The 21559-nt window shown below is 44.3% G+C and overlaps 1 protein-coding gene across 1 annotated transcript in view; it reads right to left on the bottom strand.

Moving 5' to 3' along the window:
• elmod1 (ELMO/CED-12 domain containing 1) overlaps positions 1–21559 on the bottom strand; it is a 141176-nt gene that overhangs the window by 27062 nt on the left and 92555 nt on the right. Inside the window, exon 8 of the mRNA XM_070892164.1 lies at positions 20865–20888. Coding sequence (XP_070748265.1) covers positions 20865–20888 — 24 coding nt within the window. The remainder of the gene's footprint in view (positions 1–20864; positions 20889–21559) is intronic.

Raw genomic sequence — 21559 nt, 5'->3', positions numbered from 1 at the left:
TCTGAAAAGAAATAAAATCATAAAGATAGCCAATGTGGGTTCATGAAAGGAACGCTTGTCAATCTAACTTACTGGTTTTCTATGGGGTGTGACAAAGGAGCCTGATAGGGGTAAGGCTGTGCTTGTGGTGTATTTGGATTTCAATTAGGCCTTTGATACAATCCCTCTGGAAAGGCTGGTATAGAAAATAAAGAAAGCAAGAATCAGTGGAAATATCAGTGGCCAGCTATTTATGTAAATAGTTGACCAATAGAACTTAGAGGGTGGTGGAACAGGGATTGTCATCAGCCTGGAATAATGATATCTATTGGGGTTCCACAGGGGTTTATTTGGGGAACTCTTTTTTTAATATCTTCATAAATGATCTGGAGCTAGGAGTCTGAAGCACAATGACTACATTTGCAGATGATACAAAGCTAATGAAGATGGTAGACTCCAAAGCTGAAGAAAATAAGATACAAGAAGATTTTAATAAACTTGGGATTTGGGCAGATAGGTGGCAGATGAAATTCAATGCAGAGAAATGTAAAGTGCTTCACATGGGGACCAAAATCGAGAAGGGACTACTATTGAATGGAAAGAAAATAATGTGCATGGAAAATGAAACTGATTGGAAACTGATGGGCAATAAAGTGATGCTATCGCAAAAATATTCGGTAACAGTGAGTAAAGCAAATTATATGTTTGGATGTTATGGGCTCAAAATTGGCCAGGAGTTGCTCAGTTTCTTTTGGAGTAATTTGATTTTTCTGGAGTAGCTTAAAAATCCCCATTTTGCGCGTTCAATTTGCGCCAGTGTAAGTGAGTTAGTTAGGATTTTTTTTAGTTTAATTTAGTTTTATTCAAAAAGGGGCATTACCAGCCACCTACGTCCGTTTTGGCCATTTAGGCCACTTTGGACAGCTAATAGATACTCCAAACTAGCTTAGGCCAGCGTATGTGGCCACTTGTGGCCGCACAGAAAACCCTTGCAGAGAGTTAAGAAATCAGCACAGGTAGGTACATCGGAGGCCAGCAGAACTTAATGATTTGACTAAAGAATGTGAATAGGATCAAACAGCTATACAGGACATTATATGACAAACTTCGCAAAGTTAATTTACTATACAACAGAAGCATTCATGAAGCTTAAACTACAAAAATAAAAGTAAAGAGACAAAACATATTTACATAATTTTTTCAAAATACCCAAATAAAAAAATAGAAGTACCTCCTGCTCGTAATTCTTATGTTCTTATGTTCTCCCAGCCGCCTAAGCTCACCCACCATCAAAGAAATATTTTATACCATATAGCCAGGAAATTTACTGTTTGTTTTGTGCTTTAAATATTTTGAAAATTCAAGCAAAATTATTCCACCAAGTCTAATGTTCAAGAATTGATTATGATGTATTTGAAAGTATTTTCTATTAACTTGGTTAGGAACGTATTTTCATCAACAGAGGCATGATGTGCACCCACGTGATGCAATCTCAGCTCTAATTAAACAGACATTTTAGATCTGGTCCTGTGTAATGACACAGGATTAATAAACAATCTTCTAATAATGGATCCCCTTGAAATGAGTGATCATAGTGTTGTGTATCTGTAAAGCATGTACTCCCATGTTCCGCCACCAGGGAGCGCATCCCCTGAAGTCCCAAGGGATCCCAGCATCCCTTGGGAGCACTGTACATAAGCCGGCCCCTAAGGTCTGTTACTCACTCTGGAGTGTCTTGATAAAGACTGAGGTCACTGTTACTTTAACCTCCCTGTGTGCAGTCTCATCTGTGTTAGGAACACAACAACTGGCGAGGAGTACACGAATCCAACGCAAAGATGCAGCAAACTGTGGGCATCCTGGAGAAGTTCTCGGAGGGTGAGGACTGGGAAGCCTATGTCAAACGGTTAGACCAGTACTTTGTAGCCAACGAGCTGGACGGAGAAGGAAGTGCTGCAAAAAGCAGAGCGGTCCTCCTCACGGTCTGTGGGGCACCAACCGAAAGCTCATGAAGAATCTTCTGGCTCCGGTGAAACCCACAGATAAGTCGTATGAGGATCTGTGTACACTGGTTCGGGAGCATCTTAACCCGAGGGAGAGTGTGCTGATGGCGAGGTATCGGTTCTATACGTATCAGCGATCTGAAGGTCAGGAAATGGCAAGCTATGTCGCTGAGCTAAGGTGACTTGCAGGACAATGTGAGTTTGATGGCTACCTGGAGCAAATGCTCAGAGACTTTTTGTACTGGGCATTGGCCACGAGACCATCCTACGAAAACTTGTGACTGTAGAGACACCGAACCTCAGTAAGGCCATTGCGATAGCACAGGCGTTTATGTCCACCAGTGATAACACCAAACAAATCTCTCAGCACACAAGTGCTAGCAATGTTCATAAATTAACTGGAACTGTGTTTGCGAGCAGAAATGTACAGGGCAGAACCCATGAGTCTGCAACTGCCACCAGGCCTCAGGTGTTCCAGATGACTTAGATTCCGCAACAAAGGATGAATGCAAGGCAACTCACACCTTGTTGGCATTGTGGAGGCTTCCATTCAGCCCATTCATGCCACTTCAAAGGGTATGTTTGCAAGAGCTGTGGAACAATGGGGCACCTCCAATGAGCTTGCAGACGAGCTTCAAGCTCTGCAAAACCTGCTAACCACCACGTGGCAAAGGAAGATCGGTCCATGATGGACCAAAGCAATTTCGAGCCTCAGAGAGAGGAGGCAGATGCTGAAGTACACGGGGTGCACATATTTTCGACGAAATGTCCACCTATAATGCTAAATGTAAAACTGAATGGCATACCCATAGCCATGGAACTGGACACTGGCGCTAGCCAATCCATCATGAGTAAAAAGATGTTTGAGACACTGTGGTGCAACAAGACACTCAGACCAGCCCTGAGCCCCATCCACACGAAACTGAGAACGTACACCAAAGAGCTTATCACTGTCCTGGGCAGTGCCATGGTCAAGGTCGCGGTGCACGAACTGCCACTCTGGATTGTCCCAGGCGATGGCCCCACACTGCTTGGAAGGAGCTGGCTGGGCAAAATCCTCTGGAACTGGGATGACATCCGAGTGCTATCACATGTCGATGAGGCCTCATGTACCCAGGTTCTTAACAAATTTCCTTCCCTTTTTGAGCCAGGCATTGGAAACTTTTCCGGGGTGAAGGTGCGGATCCACTTGGTCCCAGAGGCACGACCCATTCACCACAAGGCGCGAGTGGTACCTCACATGATGAGGGAGAGAGTGGAAATCGAGCTGGACAGGCTGCAACGCAAGGACACCATCTCCCCAGTGGAATTCAGCGAGTGGGCCAGTCCGATTGTTCCAGTACTCAAAAGTGATGGCATGGTCAGGATTTGCGGCAATTATAAAGATTATTAATCGTTTCTCGCTACAGGACCAATACCCATTACCTAACGCAGATGACCTATTTGCGACGCTGGCAGGAGGCAAGACATTCACCAAGCTCAACCTGACTTCGGCCTACATGACGCAGGAGCTGGAGGAGTCTTTGAAGGGCCTCACCTGCATCAACACGCACAAGGGACTGTTCATCTACAACAGATGCCCGTTTGGAATTCGGTAGGCTGCAGCGATCTTCCAGGGAAACATGGAGAGCCTACTCAAGTCGGTACCATGCACGGCGGTTTTTCAGGACGATATATTGGTCACGGTTGGGACACTGTCGAGCACCTACAAAACCTGGAGGAGGTCTGCGGCTGAAGAGGTCGAAATGCGACTTCATGGCAACAGAATTGGTGTTTTTGGGGAGAAAGATCGCGGTGGACGGCATTCGGCTCACAGACACCAAGACAGAGGCTATCAGGAACGCGCCCAGGCCACAGAACGTCACGGAGCTGCAGTCGTTCCTGGGACTCCTCAACTATTTTGGTAACTTCCTACCGGGGTTAAGCACCCTCTTAGAGCCCCTACATGTTTTATTGCGTAAAGGTGAGAACTGGGTATGGGGAAAAAAACAAGTAATTGCTTTTGAGAAAGCCAGAAACATTTTATGCTTCAACAAGCTGCTTGTATTGTATAACCCGTGTAAAAGACTTGTGCTAGCATGTGATGCTTCGTCGTACGGAGTCGGGTGTGTAATTGAACAAGCTAACGTTGCGGGGAAGTTGCAACCTGTCACCTATGCCTCCAGGAGCTTGTCTAAGGCCGAGAGGGCCGACAGCATGATTGAGAAAGAGGCATTAGCGTGTGTGTTCGGGGTAAAGAAAATGCATCAGTATCTGTTTGGCCTCAAATTTGAGCTGGAAACTGATCACAAGCCCCTCATATATCCCTCTTCGCTGAAAACAAGGGGATAAATACTAATGCCTCAGCCCGCATACAAAGGTGGACACTCGCGCTATCAGCGTATATCTATACCATCCGCCACAGGCCAGGCACCGTGCGAATGCTCTCAGTCGGCTACCATTGCCCACCACGGGGGTGGAAATGGCACAGCCTGCAAACTTGTTGATGGTGGCGGTCCCCAGACTTGTTGATGGTCATGGAAGCGTTTGAAAATGATAAATCACCCGTCACGGCCCACCAGATTAGAACTTGGACCAGCCAAGATCCTCTGCTGTCCCGAGTAAAAAACTATGTACTGCATGGGAGCTGGGCCAGCAGCCCCATTGAAATACCAGAGCTAATCAAGCCGTTCCAGCGGTGAAAGGACGAGCTGTCCATTCAGGCAGACTGCCTGTTGTGGGGTAACCGCGTAGTGCTAACCAAAAAGGGCAGGGAGACGTTCATCTCGGATCTCCACAGCACACACCCGGGTAGAGTAATAATGAAAGTGATAGCCAGATGCCACATGTGGTGGCCCGGTATCGATTCTGATTTAGAGTCCTGTGTACGGCAATGCAGCGTGTGTGCTCAGTTGAGCAACGCGTCCAGAGAGGCACCACTAAGTTTGTGGTCCTGGCCCTCCAGACCATGATCGAGGATCCATGTCGACTATGCGGGCCCGTTTCTCGGTAAAATGTTCCTGGTGGTGGTGGATGCTTTTTCAAAATGGATTGAATGTGAAATAATGTCGGGAAGCACCGCCACCGCCATCATTGAAAGCCTGAGGGCCATGTTTGCCACTCACGGCCTGCCTGACATACTGGTCAGTGACAACGGGCCATGTTTCACCAGTGCCGAATTTAAAGAATTCATGACCCGCAATGGGATCAAACATGTCACCTCGGCCCCGTTTAAACCAACCTCCAATGGGCAGGCAGAGCGGGCAGTACAAACAATCAAACAGAGCCTTAAACGAGTCACAGAAGGCTCACTCCAAACCTGCCTGTCCCGAGTACTGCTCAGCTACCGCACGAGACTCCACTCGCTCACAGGGATGTCCCCGGCTGAGCTACTCATGAAAAAGACACTGAAAACCAGACTCTCGCTGGTTCACCCCTAATTTGCATGATCAGGTAGAGAGCAGGCAGCAGCAACAAAATGTAAACGATGGTCGCGCCACTGTGTCACGGGAAATTGATCTGAATGACCCTGTGTTTGTGCTAAACTATGGACATGGTCCCAAGTGGATCGCGGGCACAGTGATAGCTTAAGAAGGGAGTAGGGTGTTTGTAGTCAAACTAGACAATGGACAAATTTGCAGAAAGCACCTGGACCAAAGGAGGCTGCGGTTCACAGACTGACCTGAACAACCCACAGCAGACACCACCTTTTTCAAGCCCACAACACACACCCAAAGGATCAACACCACGCCAGACCAGGAAATCGAACCCATCACGCCCAACAGCCCAGCAAGGTCAGGCTCACCCAGCAGCGCTGCAGGGCCAACAACACGCCAGCCCAGCGAGGGCACAGCCAACACACCAGAACAGACATTTGTACCGAGGTGGTCCACCAGAGAAAGAAAGGCTCTCGACCGCCTCACCTTGTAAATAGTTTTCACTTTGACTTTTGGGGGTGGGGGGGGGAAGTGATGTTGTGTATCTGTAAAGCATGTTCCGCCACCAGGGAGCGCATCCCCTGAAGTCTCAAAGGATCCCAGCATCCCTTGGGAGCACTGTATATAAGCAGGCCCCTAAGGCCTGTTACACACTCTGGAGTGTCTTGATAAAGATTGAGGTCACTGTTACTTTAACCTCCCTGTGTGCAGTCTCATCTGTGTTAGGAGCACAACACATAGCATGGCTGAATTTCAAATTCAGATGGAGGGAGAGAAAGTTGGATCTCAAACCAGCGTACTAAGCTTAAGTAAAGGAGACTACAAAGATATGAGGAGAGAGTTGGCTAAGGTAGATTGGGAAAATAGATTAAAGTGTAGGACGGTTGATGAACAGTGGCGTACATTTAAGAAGATACTTCATAACTCTCAAACAAAATATATTCCAGTGAGGAGGAAAGGGTGTAAAAGAAAAGATAGCCATCCATGGCTAACTAAAGAAATAAACGATGGTATCCAATTAAAAACAAGGGCATACAAAGCGGCCAAAACTAGTGGGAGGGCAGAAGATTGGGAAGCTTTCAAAAGCCAGCAAAGATTGACTAAAAAATGATTAAGAAAGGGATGACAGACTATGAAAGTAAACTAGCATGAAATATAAAAACAGCAAGAGTTTCTACAAGTATATAAAAAGGAAAAGATGGCCAAAGTAAATGTTGGGCCCTTAGAGGACGAGACCGGGAAATTAGTGATGGGGAACATGGAGATGGCAGAAACTCTAAACAAATATTTTGTATCAGTCCTTATGGTAGAGGATACTAAAAATATTGCAACAGTGGATAGTCAAGGGGCTTGGGGGGGAGGGGGCCGGGGGGGGGGGGGGGGGGAGGAATTCAACACAATCACAATCACTAAGGAGGTGGTACTCAGTAAGATAATGGGACTAAAGCTGGATAAATCCCCTGGACCTGATGGCTTGCATCCTAGGGTCTGAAGAGAAGTAGCGGCAGGGATTGTGGATGCATTGGTTGTAATTTACCAAAATTCCCTAGATTCTGGGGAGGTCCCAACAGATTGGAAAACTGCAAATGTAACATCCCTATTTAAAAAAGGAGGCAGATAAAAAGTAAGAAACTATAGACCAGTTAGCCTAACATCTGTGGTTGGGAAAATGTTGGAGTCCATTATTAAAGAAGCAGTAGCAGGACATTTGGAAAAGCATAATTCAGTCAGGCAGAGTCAGCATGGATTTACGAAGGGTATGTCACGTTTGACAAATTTGCTTGAATTCTTTGAGGATGTAACGAACAGGCTGGATAAAGGGGAACCAGTGGATGTGGTGTATTTGGACTTCCAGAAGGCATTTGACAAGGTGCCACATAAAAGGTTACTGATCAAGATAAAAGTTCATGGGGTTGGAGTTAATATATTAGCATGGATAGAGGATTGGCTAACTAACAGAAAACAGAGAGTCGGAATCAATGGTTCATTCTCGGGTTGGCAATCAGTACCTAGTGGGGTGCCACAGGGATCAGTGCTGGGACACCAACTATTTACAATCTATATTAATGATTTGGATGAAGGAACTGAGTGTAACGTAGCCAGGTTTGCTGACGAAACGAAGATGGGAGGAAAAGCAATGTGTGAGGAGGACACAAAAAACCTGCAAAAGGACATAGACAGGCTAAGTGAGTGGGCAAAAATTTGGCAGATGGAGTATAATGTTGGAAAGTGTCAGGTTATGCACTTTGGCAGAGAAAAAAAATCGAAGAGCAAGTTATTATTTAAATGGAGAAAAATTGCAAAGTGCCGCAGTACAGCGGGACCTGGGGGTCCTGGTGCATGAAACACAAAAGGTTAGTATACAGGTACAGCCAGTGATCAGGAAGGCGAATGGAATCTTGGACTTTATTGCAAAGGGGATGGAGTATAAAAGCAGGGAAGTCTTGCTACAGTTATACAGGATATTGGTGAGGCCACACCTGGAATACTGCATGCAGTTTTGGTTTCCATATTTAAGAAAGGATATACTTGCTTTGCAGGCAGTTCAGAAGGTTCACAAAGTTGTTTCCGGAGATGAGGGGGTTGACTTATGAGGAAAGGTTGAGTAGGTTGGGCCTCTACTCATTGGAATTCAGAAGAATGAGAGGTGATCTTATCGAAACGTATAAAATTATGAGGGGGCTTAACAAGGTGGATGCAGAGATGATGTTTCCACCGAGAGTGGAGACTAGAATTAGGGGGCATAATCTTATTTAAAACCGAGATGAGGAGGAATTTCTTCTCAGAGGGCTCTAAATCTGAGGAATTCGCTGCCTCAGAGAGCTGTGGAAGCTGGATCATTGAATAAATTTAAGACAGAGATAGACCGATAGGGGAATAAGAGGTTTCTTAACCAATAGCGGAATAAGAGGTTAGAAACATCGAAAATAGGTGCAGGAGTAGGCCATTCGGCCCTTTGAGCCTGCACCACCATTCAAAACGATCATGGCTGATCATGCAACTTCAGTACCCCATTCCTGTTTTCTCTCCATACCCCTTGATCCCTTTAGCCGTAAGGGCCACATCTAACTCCCGTTTGAATATATCTAATGAACCGGCCTCAACAACTTTCTGTGGTAGAGAATTCCACAGGTTCACAATTCTCTGGGTGAAGAAGTTTCTCCTCATCTCTGTCCTAAGTGGCTTACCCCTTATCCTTAGACTGTGACCCCAGGTTTTGGACTTCCCCAACATCGGGAACATTCTTCCTGCATCTAACCTGTCCAATCATGTCAGAATTTTATATGTTTCTATGAGATCCCCTCTCATTCTTTTAAATTCCAGTGAATATAAGCCTAGCCGATCCAGTCTTTCTTCATATGTCAGTCCTGCCATCCCGGGAATCACTCTGGTGAACCTTCGCTGCGCTCCCACAATAGCAAGAATGTCCTTCTTCAGATTAGGAGACCAAAACTGTACACAACACTCAAGGTGAAGAGTGGGCATGGAAGTGGACCTGAGTCCATGATCGGATCAGCTATTATCATATTAAATGATGGAGCAGGCTCGAGGGGCCATATGGCTTACTCCTGCTCCTATTTCTTATGTTCTTATTTTTATTATGTTTCCAAACAATCAAACTGATACCTTGATGATTCCTGTATAAACAATAAACAACTATGCTTGAATTTTAAAAACTCCTTACATCTTGAAACTAAATAGTCAATGACCACAATTTAGAACAAGACAGTTCAATTTTTTTGGAAGACAATCATTTGTCATTTGTATTCCATTTTCTCCACAGAGGCAACTACAAGTATAACATTACATCAGTCATTTTATAGATTTTTGTTGGCTAAACTCGGCAGTGATTTTCGAGAAGTCAAGTCCTCTCAGTACTTCGCTCTCGATGCACATGATTGAAAGACTATTAAGTCGATCTTGTCCCATTCAGTTCCTGACCTCATCCTTGATGCGTTTTAGTTTCGAGAAGGATCGCTCAGCTCACCACTGCAATTTGATACCATCTTTGACAGATATATCCCAAGAGCTATTTCAATGTAACAAAATGGTTTGAGTGAGGGTGTGTGTACGGAGGAATTGGTACATTCTCAGCTGACTTATTTTGTTTGACAGAAATTGAGGTTTGAAGCTCTGTTGAGGATGCCACCAAGCTAGAAAACTGGATGAATTCACTTTCAATCATAGGTTCCAGATCTTTGGGATAGGAGCGGGCAAGCTTTGCTGCGGCTTGCTTGATCTCATGAGTCGAGAGATTGGCTAGCTTGGACAGGAATACAAACTTACAGTTGATATCCTTACATGCTTCAAGGCAGTGTTTCAAGGTACTGATTAGTTGGTCAATGATGACAAGGAACACTTCAGTTTTGAATTTCTCCTTGGGTGACAGCACAGTGTTTTCAGCATCTCCATCATCATAGCGGCGGTTGCGTACCCGGATGTGCGTCTGAGCTGAATTGTACTTGTTGTGGCCACAAAGTTTAATCCCTAGGTCTTTGAAGTCCTCAAACTCTGTCTGCTGGGTCTTGACAAAATCGACAAGGGACTCGAGTAAGGACACCATGATATTCAGATTCACTCCGGTCTCTTGAAGTGAGAGATTGGTCAGGTGAAAGCGCTTCAAGATTGTTTTCCACATCAGTTGCCTGGGATTCCAACATGGGAGTGTAACCTTTGAGCAGGGCTGACACTGCTTCATACCTTGCTGACCATCGAGTAGCAGAAAGCTGTTTGATGACAGACAGCCCTAAAGGCTTTAGTTTTTCATAAAGCAGTCGCCAGAGATATGCCGATGCAGAGAGAAAAGTGTACAACTTTTGTACAATGTCAAAAAATCTGACGATCACTGGGCTGCATTCAGCACTGTTTTTCCCCACAAGGTTGAGTGAGTATGCTGTGCATGGTATAAACGCCGCATATGGGCATTGCTCTTTGATGATAGTTTGGACACCAATGTATTTCCCACTCATATTTGAAGCATTATCATAAGATTGTCCGTGACAGTTTTGTATGTCGATCCCATTGTCATCCAGAAAGGCCAGTATTATTTCTGCTATTTCTTGTCCAGTATGACTGATTATCGACAAGAACTTTAAGAACCTTTCCTCCGGACCAGTCGGTAGAACATAGTGGACGACAAATGTCAGCTGATCTGAGTGTGTGACACCTGGCGCTGAATCGACAGATATTGAATAGAACTTCGCTGATTTAAATTCCTGGATAATCGTCTCAAGTACTTTGTCACCCATCAGACTAATCAGTTCTTCACAAGTGGTGGATGACAAGAATGAAGTATACCCCTTGCCTTTGTTGGCGAACCGCTTGATGTGTTCAGCAAGAAATACATTGTAGTTTGCGAGAACCTCCAACACACCCAGATAATTACCATTACTTGGAGACCCAACGATTTCTTCTCTGCCTCGCAATGAAAGACCTCGTTCACAGAGAAATGTTATCACACAGACAGCCTATTCAAGCACTTTGCGCCAGTACTACCGTTCATTTTCAAACTGGAAGACAATATGACCATCCACACAACCAGTGCCTGCTTGTCTAGTGCACATTACTACCATGGCTTCTCTATGCTGCTGGCTGTTTGCGAGAGATGAAATCTTTTCGTCTCCATGCTTCCAGTCATTAAACTCATGAGTAAAGTGGCTACTTGTTCCTATTGTGACCTTGAAAACAAAGCAGTATATGCTACCGTTTGAAGGTGAATAACATTGGAGGGAAAATTGCCGGTGGAGGCTTCCTTCGTACGAATGCCTCCGACCCGAAAAAAATCTATGAAAGTACCCGGTGGTCCCGGAGGAAGATAAGATTCTAATCGGAGGCCTAGATTCGCTGCGCAGTGCATGGGAAGATGTCTTTCAGGTACATACATACATGTTGGAGTCATGTGGGCCTGGACCACCATGTCTATGCAGTACTCTGATTGATAAAAATGGGAACTCCGTTTGCACGAGTTCCCATTACTATCAATGAGAATAATGCCCTCAAACACCGAAACACAGCACAATAAATAAAACACCTCACATATTTAAAATTAATTGAAATTAAATGTAATTAAATGCTTTAGAAAAAAAAATTTTTTTGAATTTTTTTTAATGTGTTTTAATGTAATAAGGTTAAAAATAAACTTACCTTAATGGACAGGGTTTTTAATATAAAAATGAGTGTTTAAATGTAAAATGAGGTGATCTTATCGAAACGTATAAGATTGTGAGGGGGCTTGACAAGGTGGATGCAGAGAGGATGTTTCCACTGATAGAGGAGACTAGAACTAGGGGGCATAATCTTAGAAAAAGGGGCCGCCCATTTAAAACAGAGATGAGGAGGAATTTCTTCTCTCAGAGGGTTGTAAATCTGCGGATTTCGCTGCCTCAGAGGGCTCTGGAAGCTGAGTCACTGAATAAATTTAAGACAGAGATAGACAGTTTCTTAACCGATAAGGGAATAAGGGGTTATTGGGAGCGGGCAGGGAAGTGGACCTGAGTTCATGATCGAATCTGCGTTGATCGTATTAAATCGCGGAGCAGGCTTGAGGGGCTGTAAGGCCTACTCCTACTCCTATTTCTTATGTTCTAATGTACAAATGAAAATTAAAGGTGTTTACAATTGAAGGTGCAGATAGATCAAGGGCAGATTCAATGACGCTTGACTGGAATTACTGCTGGGTACAGTCAGAAGGAGGGGCATACTTTTCCCCAGCAATGGAAGAAACCTGCGGCTCTCACCAAGAAGGCATGGTTGTAGGTGGCTGAGGAGGTGAGCAGCAGGAACATTGTGCCCCGGTCTTGGATGCAATGTAGGAAGCAGTTTAATGACCTAATCAGATCAGGAAAAGTGAGTACATTTGCTGGTTCACCTACATTTTGTGGTTTAAGGCCCCATCCTCTTTCACTCTGTCTTGCCAAGTATACTCCATCACACCCACTCAACTTTGAGCAGCACCTATAATTCACTTTCTATGCACTTCATCACCTCTCCATTTATCTATCTACTGTTGCCACTTACGCCAATCCTTATGCAATGTAAGGCATCTGCCTCATAGTCACCCTCACCAAATGCAGTACATCCTCCTCCTGACCTTCACTCACTCACAGGTCTTTTTTTTTGCCCCATGTAGGAAAAGAGGGCACAAAACGCAAGTAAGAGGGAGAGGACTGGAGATGGCCCACCACAATAGTCCAGCTAACAGATGCAGAGGAGGTGGTCCTGGAGATTAGTGGCATATTTGCGTCCCTCTCAATCGGAGATAGAAAGGGAATTTGGAGATAACTTGTGGCAGAATTGCAAATATATCTGACACAAATATGCTGATTTTATTTCATCAATGACTGAACTATGAGAAGATGGAGTATGGTGATTGTCACGATAGTGACTTTGCCACGACTAAATCATATCCCTTTCTTTTGTCTTCCAGGGCCTTCCCGTGTTCAGCAAGTATCGCAGGACATACACAATGATGATTCCTCAGAGGACCTCATTCCTTCTGAGGGTGCACCATTACAGGATGTACACCTATGCACCAGCGCAAATACTTGCACTTCGATGTTCACTGAAGCAGTGTCACCTGGTGATTCACAACATGCAAGTGAGCACGAGCAGACACTGGTGACAGGGACAGCTGTCAAAATGGGGCCTATAACAATAAAATAATTATCTGTATATTAAATAACCACTGCACCATTTTTGTAGAATGCTAACAATTTTTTTTATACAAAATACCTCTGCATCTTTTTTGCATTTCCTGCTTCTATATTTCCAACTTTTGACAGTGTAAGATCAACTGGAGTTGCAAAATACTGTAATCAGTTAACAGTTCTTAGTGAGACACTGTGCACTACAGACACAATTATGTAGAACAAATATAACGTTTGCATGAAATGTTATCTGGATATTACAGTCGGTGTGCTAGAAAACTCCCCATCCTCTCCAAGCTCTGCTCAGCTGGACACAGATGCTGAACCCCAGGGGCTATCATTGAGAAGGAGAATGCTAGAGGTGCATCAGCATCTCAGCCAGATACTGACAGACGTGTGACACACACTCTCCACAATAGCAGAAAGGATCGAGGAGTCCAACTTGATCGCTAATGGATTGGTGATGCAGGGAATTGTGAGAATGTCTGCCATGGAGAGAGTGGCCGCCTCCATCGAGCTTTGAGCAAGGCTCTCAAATGTGCCCATGTAGGCCATGCTTATTGCCGTGCAGACTTGGTGCTAACTTGTCAGCCGCCTTAAACAAGGTGACAGGTACATTATCCATGGCCTTACAACGTGTCACTTATCTCCACCAAGCTGGTCTGCAACAGAGTGGTAGGAGTGATGTGGCACTGGCCCAGGCAAGGGATGATGGCAAAAGGGTACATGAAAGTGAGAACGCCACGTATAGCACTCCCACTTCTCACCCATTGCCCTCCCCCTCAGCCAGTATTCGACATGCTGCTGTGTCTTACAATGGCCGAGTCTGCCCCTGTACAGGCTTAAGTGGAGCAGTCTTGTCGGGGCCCTCAGAGGCTCTGAAACCCAAAGATCGTAGGCCAAGAGCATCTCAGCAGTCAAGACAGGGATCTGAGCAGCCGGTCTCTATTTTTTCTGAATCTACACAGGATGCACCATGTATAAGTGGTAGGATGCGTAAGTTAAAGAAATTGTAATTCACCAAGGGAATGCACAAGGATGTTTGACAAAATGTTATGTTGTTAAGTTTTCTTTTTCTATAATGCCACATAAAATATTGATTAACACCACTTCCACGTCTTGCCCATTATTGTGTCCCGAGTGTTTCATGATGAATGTCAATACATGATAAGACTCATTGGCTGGCTGTATAATGGGTGGATGAGTGGTTGAAGGGCTGTTCAGTGCAAAGGGAGGGTGGTCCTGGTGGTGGGAACAGACTGCAGAATTTCATTTCTTATGTTTTGCTGTTTGAGTCAACATTAGGTGAACCTTTGAGATATTAGGGCATCCTTAGCAGCAAGTTAAGTGGCTGATCTGGCAATGGGTGTCCCATCTTCATCAGCCTCCTCCTCCATGTTCTCCTCATCCGAAGATAAGTGATGGGCCCCTTCATTCTCCTTCACCTGCAAACGCTGATGCTGCGCAATCTTGTGCAGGATGTAACATACCTCTATGATTCTGGTCACCCTCGCTCGTGAGTACTTAAAAGCATCTTCAGACCTATCTAGGCACCTGAATCGCATCTTCAACAGTCCAGTGACTCGCTCTATGACACACATGTTGGTCATGTAGCTCTCGTTGTAGCGGTCCTGCGCCTCATTGGTTGGGGTTCCTCACAGGTGACATGAGCCAAGTTTGAAGAGGGTATCTCTTGTCTCCTACTGCCAACCCTTAAGTCTGATTCGTGGAATAAAAAGGTCTGCAATGTTGGACTGCCACATTATTAATGCATCATGACAGCTTCCAGGGAATCTGGCACACACCTGCATGAATCTCTTCTTGTGGTTGCACACCAGCTGCACATTGATGGAAGAATATCTCCGTGGTTTATAAAAAATCCTGGTTGCTGTGGTGGTGCTCAGATTGCCACGTGTGAGCAGTCTGTGGCATCCTGTACCTGTGCGAATCAGAATGCATGCTCATTCCAGCTATCATCATCATAGGGGAAGTTTACATAACTCCAAGCCCTGGCAAACAATCCATGCATCACCTGTCTTATGCATTTATGTGCAGCGGATTGCAAGATCCTCGAGATGTCTCTGTAGTGCCCTGGCAGGAACCAGAGGCAAACAATTTGAGGGCAGTGGTGACCTTCACAGCTACTGGAAATGTGTGTCCGTTAGGCCCAGCCGGTCCTCTTCTAGGAGGCTGCAGATATCTGCCACCAACTGAGATATCTGCCACCACCTGACGTGACAACCATAGCCTGCGGAAGCAATGCTCTTCTGAGAAGTCAAAGAAGCTGAGCCTCTGTCTGTAAACCCTGTGATGTGGGTAGTGCCTCCTGCAACCTCGTACTCTCTTCTGTGACCTCCCAACAGTGCACCTCTCTCCTGTGCAAGTGCTGATCCCACCCACCACAGCGCGTCATCGCTGCCGTGGATGGTGATGGTCTTTGTCTTTTGATGTGCTGGCAAACGCATTTAATGTGTCTCCCGTCCTGATCTTGTCAGTTTGAATGGGTATTCACACAAGAACTCTCTGCCAAACGTTTGCCAGAGGGAACTGAGATACCAGCTGTAATAAGTGGGCTTTTATTCAGATGGGGTGATCACAAGTTAAAATACCCATCTGAACAGATTTAATTTAAATCCAAGTAAAATTCAATGTAAAAAGACCTTATTAACGTCTCCTAAAGACATTAATTGCCGCAATAAGTACCCGCCACCTGCACTAATTAAAGCCCTGATTTCGGCGAGTAGGTTACTCGCAGGCATCCAAATGGTCCTCAGTTAAACCTGGAAGTGGGCGCATCGGATTATGGTTGTGATGTCAAACTCAGTTATTTTAACTACCTACCCACTCTCAAACCACCTGGTCTTGGAGGTTAAAGTTTCCCCCATTATTTCAGTGAACAAATGGTAAATCTATGGAACATGCTCCCCAGGCAGAAGGTGGAAGCAGATTGTATTGATTCATTCAAATTAAGTCTTTTGTCTCCACTAGGTCACATGATTGAGGTGCTGAACAGTAATTATATGGTTCCTTGGAGGAAATAGCAAAATATAAATACAGAGATGGGTCATTGCACACCACTTCTGTGCCACTTACACCATAATATGATTGAGGTTACCACTGTTGGCAGATCTAAAGTCAGCAGGTAGTAAGCAATGTAAATAAGATGGTGCTTTTGTTGCCAGATTGAAGCACTGACCACACTCGACCAGCTCCGTTGGGCAGGCCACATTGTTCGCATGCTTGACACAAGACTCCCAAAGCAAGCGCTCTACTCAGAACTCCTACATGGCAAGCGAGCCCCAGGTGGGCAGAGGAAATGGTTCAAGGACACCCTCAAAGCCTCCTTGATAAAGTGCAACATCCTCACCGACATCTGGGAATCCCTGGCCAAAGATCGCCCTAAGTGGAGGAAGAGCATCTGGGAGGGCGCTGAGCACCTCGAGTCTCGTCGCAGAGACATGCAGAAAACAAGCGCCGACAGCGGAAGGAGCGTGCAGCAAACCAGACTCCCCACCCACCCTTTCCTTCAATGACTGTCTGTCCCACCTGTGACAGAGACAGTAATTCCCGTATTGGACCGTACAGTCACCTGAGAACTCATTTTGAGAGTGGAACCAAGTCTTCCTCGATTTCGAGGGACTGCCTATGATGATGATGATATATATAGTAATGTGTCTGATGATTTATAAACTATTTTAGAGAAAATTAGATCAGAGTAATTTTATAGCCATGATTTTTAGCCAACACTGTAACTCCTAGAATCATAGATCATTACAGCATAGTAGGAGGCCATTCAGCCCATCAAGCCCTTGACGGCTTTTGCAAGAGCATTTCAGCCAGTCCCAATCCCCCGCCTTTTCTCCGTAGCCCTTCAAATGTTTTTCTTTCAGGTACATATCCAATTCCTTTTTGAAAGCCACGATTGAGTCTGTCTCCAACACCTTTTCAGACAGTGCATTCAAGATCATAACCACATCTGCATAAAAAGGTTTTTCCTCATGTCACCTTTGGACCTTCTGCCAATCACCTTAAATCTGTGTCCTCTGGCTCTCAACCTTTCCGCCAATGGGAACGGTTTCTCCCTATCTACTCTGTCTAGATTTATCAAATCTCCTCTCAATCCTCTCTGCTCTAAAGAAAACAACCCCAGTTTCTCCATTCTATCCACGTAACTGAATAAATCTTTTCTGCACCCTCTCTAAAACCTTCACATCCTTCCTAAAGTGCGATGCCCAGAATTGGACACAATACTCCAGTTGAGGCCGAACCAGTATTTTCGAAAGGTTCATCATAACTTTCTTGCTTTTGTACTCTTTGGGCTAGAAATTCAAATCTCGCCGATAATTGCATTTTTGCGCCAAAATTATCGTTATCACAACGCTATCGCTATAAGGCCATAAACTCAAGCTTTAATTTGTGCAGCGGTAAAAGTCGGCATTGCACGAGAATTCGAGGCGCAAACCGCGATCCTCGCCAACTTTAGTCCAAGGCCAATACCATTGCGAGTTGGGCCTAGGGAGGGCGAAAGAACACCTGAAAATAAATTGGAAAAAAGAAAAGAAATTCACGAAACATTTACCCAGCAAATCGCTGCAACAGAATTAAAAATTAGAAACTTTAACTTACCTTTTTTTCAGGTCTTCATACTTACTGCTGATCCAAGGGCTGCAACGCAGCTTTTTCCTTGGCGGTTGTTTCCTCCTAAAAACAGGTGTGCTCAGAGCCACATTTTTGGCAAAAGCGCTATTTCGAGTCTTGAACGGTGGCGCTCCTTTCTCCAGCGGTATTTGAAAAGTGCCGCTGCAAAACTTCTCCGAATTTTCTGCCGAACGGGTTTTCACCAAAAAAGGTCGCAAAATCGCCGAATTTCTAACCCTAGGCCCAGAATCCCGTATACTTTTTATAGCCACTTTCTCAACGATTTGTGCACATATACCCCCAAGGTCTCTCTCTTCCTGCACCCCCTTTAGAATTGTATCCTTTAGTTTATATTGTTTCTCCTCGTTCTTCCTACCAAAATGTATCATTTTGCACTTTGGAGTCTATCTTTATCCTCCTCACTGTACTCTATACTTCCAAGTTTTGTGTCATCTGAAAATTTTGAAATAGTGCCCTGTACACCCAAGTCCAAATTAATATCGATCAAGAAAAGTAGTAGTCCTAGAACCAATCCCTGGGGAATATCACTGTATACCTTCCTCCAGTCCGAAAAACAACCGTTCACCACTACTCTCTCTTTCCTGTCACTTAGCTAATTGCGTATCCATGCTACCACAGTCCCATTTATTGCATGGGCTTCAACTTTGCTGGCAAGCGTATTATGTGGCACTTGATCAAATGCCTTTTGGAAGTCTGTGTACACCACATCAATCATATTGCCCTCATCAATCCTCTGTTACCTCATCAAAAAATTCAATTCAGTTGGTTAAATATGATTTGCCTTTACTGGCTTCCCTTAATTAATCCACACTTGTCCAAATGACTGTTAATTTTGTCCCGGTTTATTGTTTCTAAAAGCTTCCCCACCACCGAGATTAAACTGACTGGCTTGTAATTGCTGGGGTTATCCTTGCACTCTTTTTTGAACAAAGGTGTAACATTTGCAATTCTCCAGTCCTCCAGCACCACCCTCATATCCAAGGAAGATTGGAAGATTATGGCCAGTACCTCCGGCAATTTCCACCTTTACTTCTCTCAGCATCCTAGGATGTATCCCATCTGGTCCTGGTGACTTATCTACTTTAAGTACAGCCAGCCTTTCTAGTATCTCCTCTTTATCAATTTTTATCCCATCCAATATCTCAACTCCCTCCTCTTTCACTATGACTTTGGCAACATCTTTTCCCTGGGTAAATAGATGTAAAATATTCATTTAGTATCTCAGCCATGCCCTCTGCCTCCATTCATAGGTCTCCTTTATGGTCCCTAACCAGCTCCACTCCTCCTCTTACTACCCGTTTATTATTTATATACCTATAGAAGACTTTTGGATTTCTTTTTCTGTTAGCTGCCAGTCTATTCTCATACTCCCTTTTTGCCCCTCTTATTTCCTTTTTCACTTCCCCACTGAACTTTCTGTATTCAGGCTGGTTGTCACTTGTATTCTCAACCTGACATCTATCATATGCCCCTTATTTCTGCTTTATCTTACTCTATCTCTTTTGCCATCCAGGGAGCTCTGGCTTTGGTTCCCCTTCGTGGGGATATACCTCGAATGTACCCGAACCATCTCCTCTGTAAAGACAGCCCATTGTTCAATTACAGTTTTGCCTGCCCATCTTTGATTCCAATTTACCTGGGCCAGCTCCGTTCTCAACCCACTGAAATTGGCCCAATCCAGATAAGCATTTTGACTCATGATACTATGACCACTATTCCCTAAATGTTCCTCCTTCCTCATTGGGCCAGAAACATACTGATCAAGAAAGATCTGCTGAACATGGTTCAGACATTCTTCCCCCTCTCTGCCCTTTACAGTATGACTATCTCAGTCTATATTAGGATAACTGAAGTTCCCCATTACTTAGTTCCCTACTCCATGGTTCTTGCACCTCTCTGTAAGTTCGCTGCAAATTTGCTCCTCCATATCCTTGGCCTTTAGAATACATCTAGTAGTTTAATGGCACCTCTATTGTTTCTTAACCCTAACCAAATAGATTCTGTCCTTGACCCTTCCAGGACATCCTCTCTCTCCAACACTGTAATATTCTCCTGAATCAATACTGCCACACCACCTTCTTTCTTTCCTTCCCTATATTTCCTGAACACCTTATATCCAGGAATATTTAGTACCCAATCCTGCCCTGTTGTGAGCCAGGTCTCCATTATTACCACAACATCATATTCTCATGTGGCTATTTGCATCTGCAGCTCACCAACCTTTTGTACCACGCTTTGTGCATTTACACACATGCACTGTAAACCTATCTTAGACCGTCTTGTATTTTTTCTTTGTCTGACCCCACCTAATACCGTACTGTCTTACCCTAGTGTTATCTGTACCTCCCACTCTTTTGTGCACCATGATTCTCCTTCTAAAGCTACATCCTGGTGCCCATCACCCTGCCAAATTAGTTTAAACACTCCGCAACAGCACTAGAAAAGCTCCCACCCACCCCCACCCGCAAGGATATTGGTCCCAGCTCTGTTGAGGTGCAACCTGTCCGGCCTGTACAGGTCCCGCCTCCCCCAGAATCGGTCCCAATGTCCTTAGAATTTGGCACTGGGAGTCATCTGGAGATTACTACCTTTGAGGTCCTGCTTTTTAATCTCTTTCCTAACTCCCTAAAATCTGCAGAAACTTATTCCTCTTTCTACCTGTCGTTGATACCGATATGGACCATAACCTCTGGCTGTTCAACCTCCCTCCTCAGAGTGTTCTGCAGCTGCTCAGTGATATCCTTGACCCTGGCAGAAGTGAGAGAAGTACCTTGATCTTAGCAGCAGGGAGGCAACATACCATTCTGGGATCACGTTTGCAGCCACAGGCTGTTCAAGTAAAATGCAATAGTATGTTATACTATTCATCCGGTTCCAAAAAACACCAGGCTATTTCTCAACTCATCCAATACCCAATATAAACTTGCTGTTGAGGGTTAGGTTGGTGATATCAGTTCTAGGATGAAGAGACTATTTCCTTGCCTTGGGGATGTTGGCATTAAGGAGTTTCTACTTCGTTACAGCTAGATACCCATACATTTTCACATCTAAAGTAGGTGTTTCAACAGTAATGATTGTCCAACAAGAATGGTTATCAAACAATGAGATCAACTACAAAGAAAGATGTATATGAATAACAGAAAATAAAGTCACAGAAGTACCTTACATCTTCTTTGGTTAGATCCCTAAAAGAAAAGGATGAAATTAAAATAATATGACAATGTTCAACGAATATGATATTGGTACAATATGTGAACCTGCAATGAACAAAATAATCCACAAAATGGGATTGAGGTGAAGACATACATTCAGAATAACTTGTACAAAAGGTTTGAGTGTGTGTGTGGGGGAGAGGGGCTACATAAACTACACTTGCTAAGTAGTTGAATTTATTTAAGTAGGTATCACAGCATCAGCATTCCTTAAACATTGTGATAAAGTTCAACTTCGGTTTTTGAAATCTTTTTTAATGATTGTTTCAGCAGTGAAGGATGACAATATATTATTATGTTGATGAGGTAACTGAACCAACAATGTGAGGAAATTGAATGCTAGTAAATATAATCATCTTCCCATTGTTATTCAAGAATATGATCAATTCAACTTGGCTTTCCCACATAATGTATGACTCAGAAACTTTCATCCTTCATCTCCCATCCCAAACTAGGTCTCCCAAATAGCTCAACACGGCCATTTTTCTGTTTTTGATATTTGACTTTTTAAAAGAATACAAACAGTGAGATTTTTTTAAAGTCTAACTTGATCCGTTTCAGTAAGATGTCTCATTAGACTTTATTTGGAGTGAAAACAGAGCTGGCCTTCAATAATATTGATCTTACATTATTACACTAAGGAA

Source organism: Pristiophorus japonicus, chromosome 10, assembly GCF_044704955.1.
Source record: "Pristiophorus japonicus isolate sPriJap1 chromosome 10, sPriJap1.hap1, whole genome shotgun sequence".
Classification (NCBI taxonomy): Eukaryota; Metazoa; Chordata; class Chondrichthyes; family Pristiophoridae; genus Pristiophorus; species Pristiophorus japonicus.
This window is presented reverse-complemented; position numbering and strand designations above follow the sequence as displayed.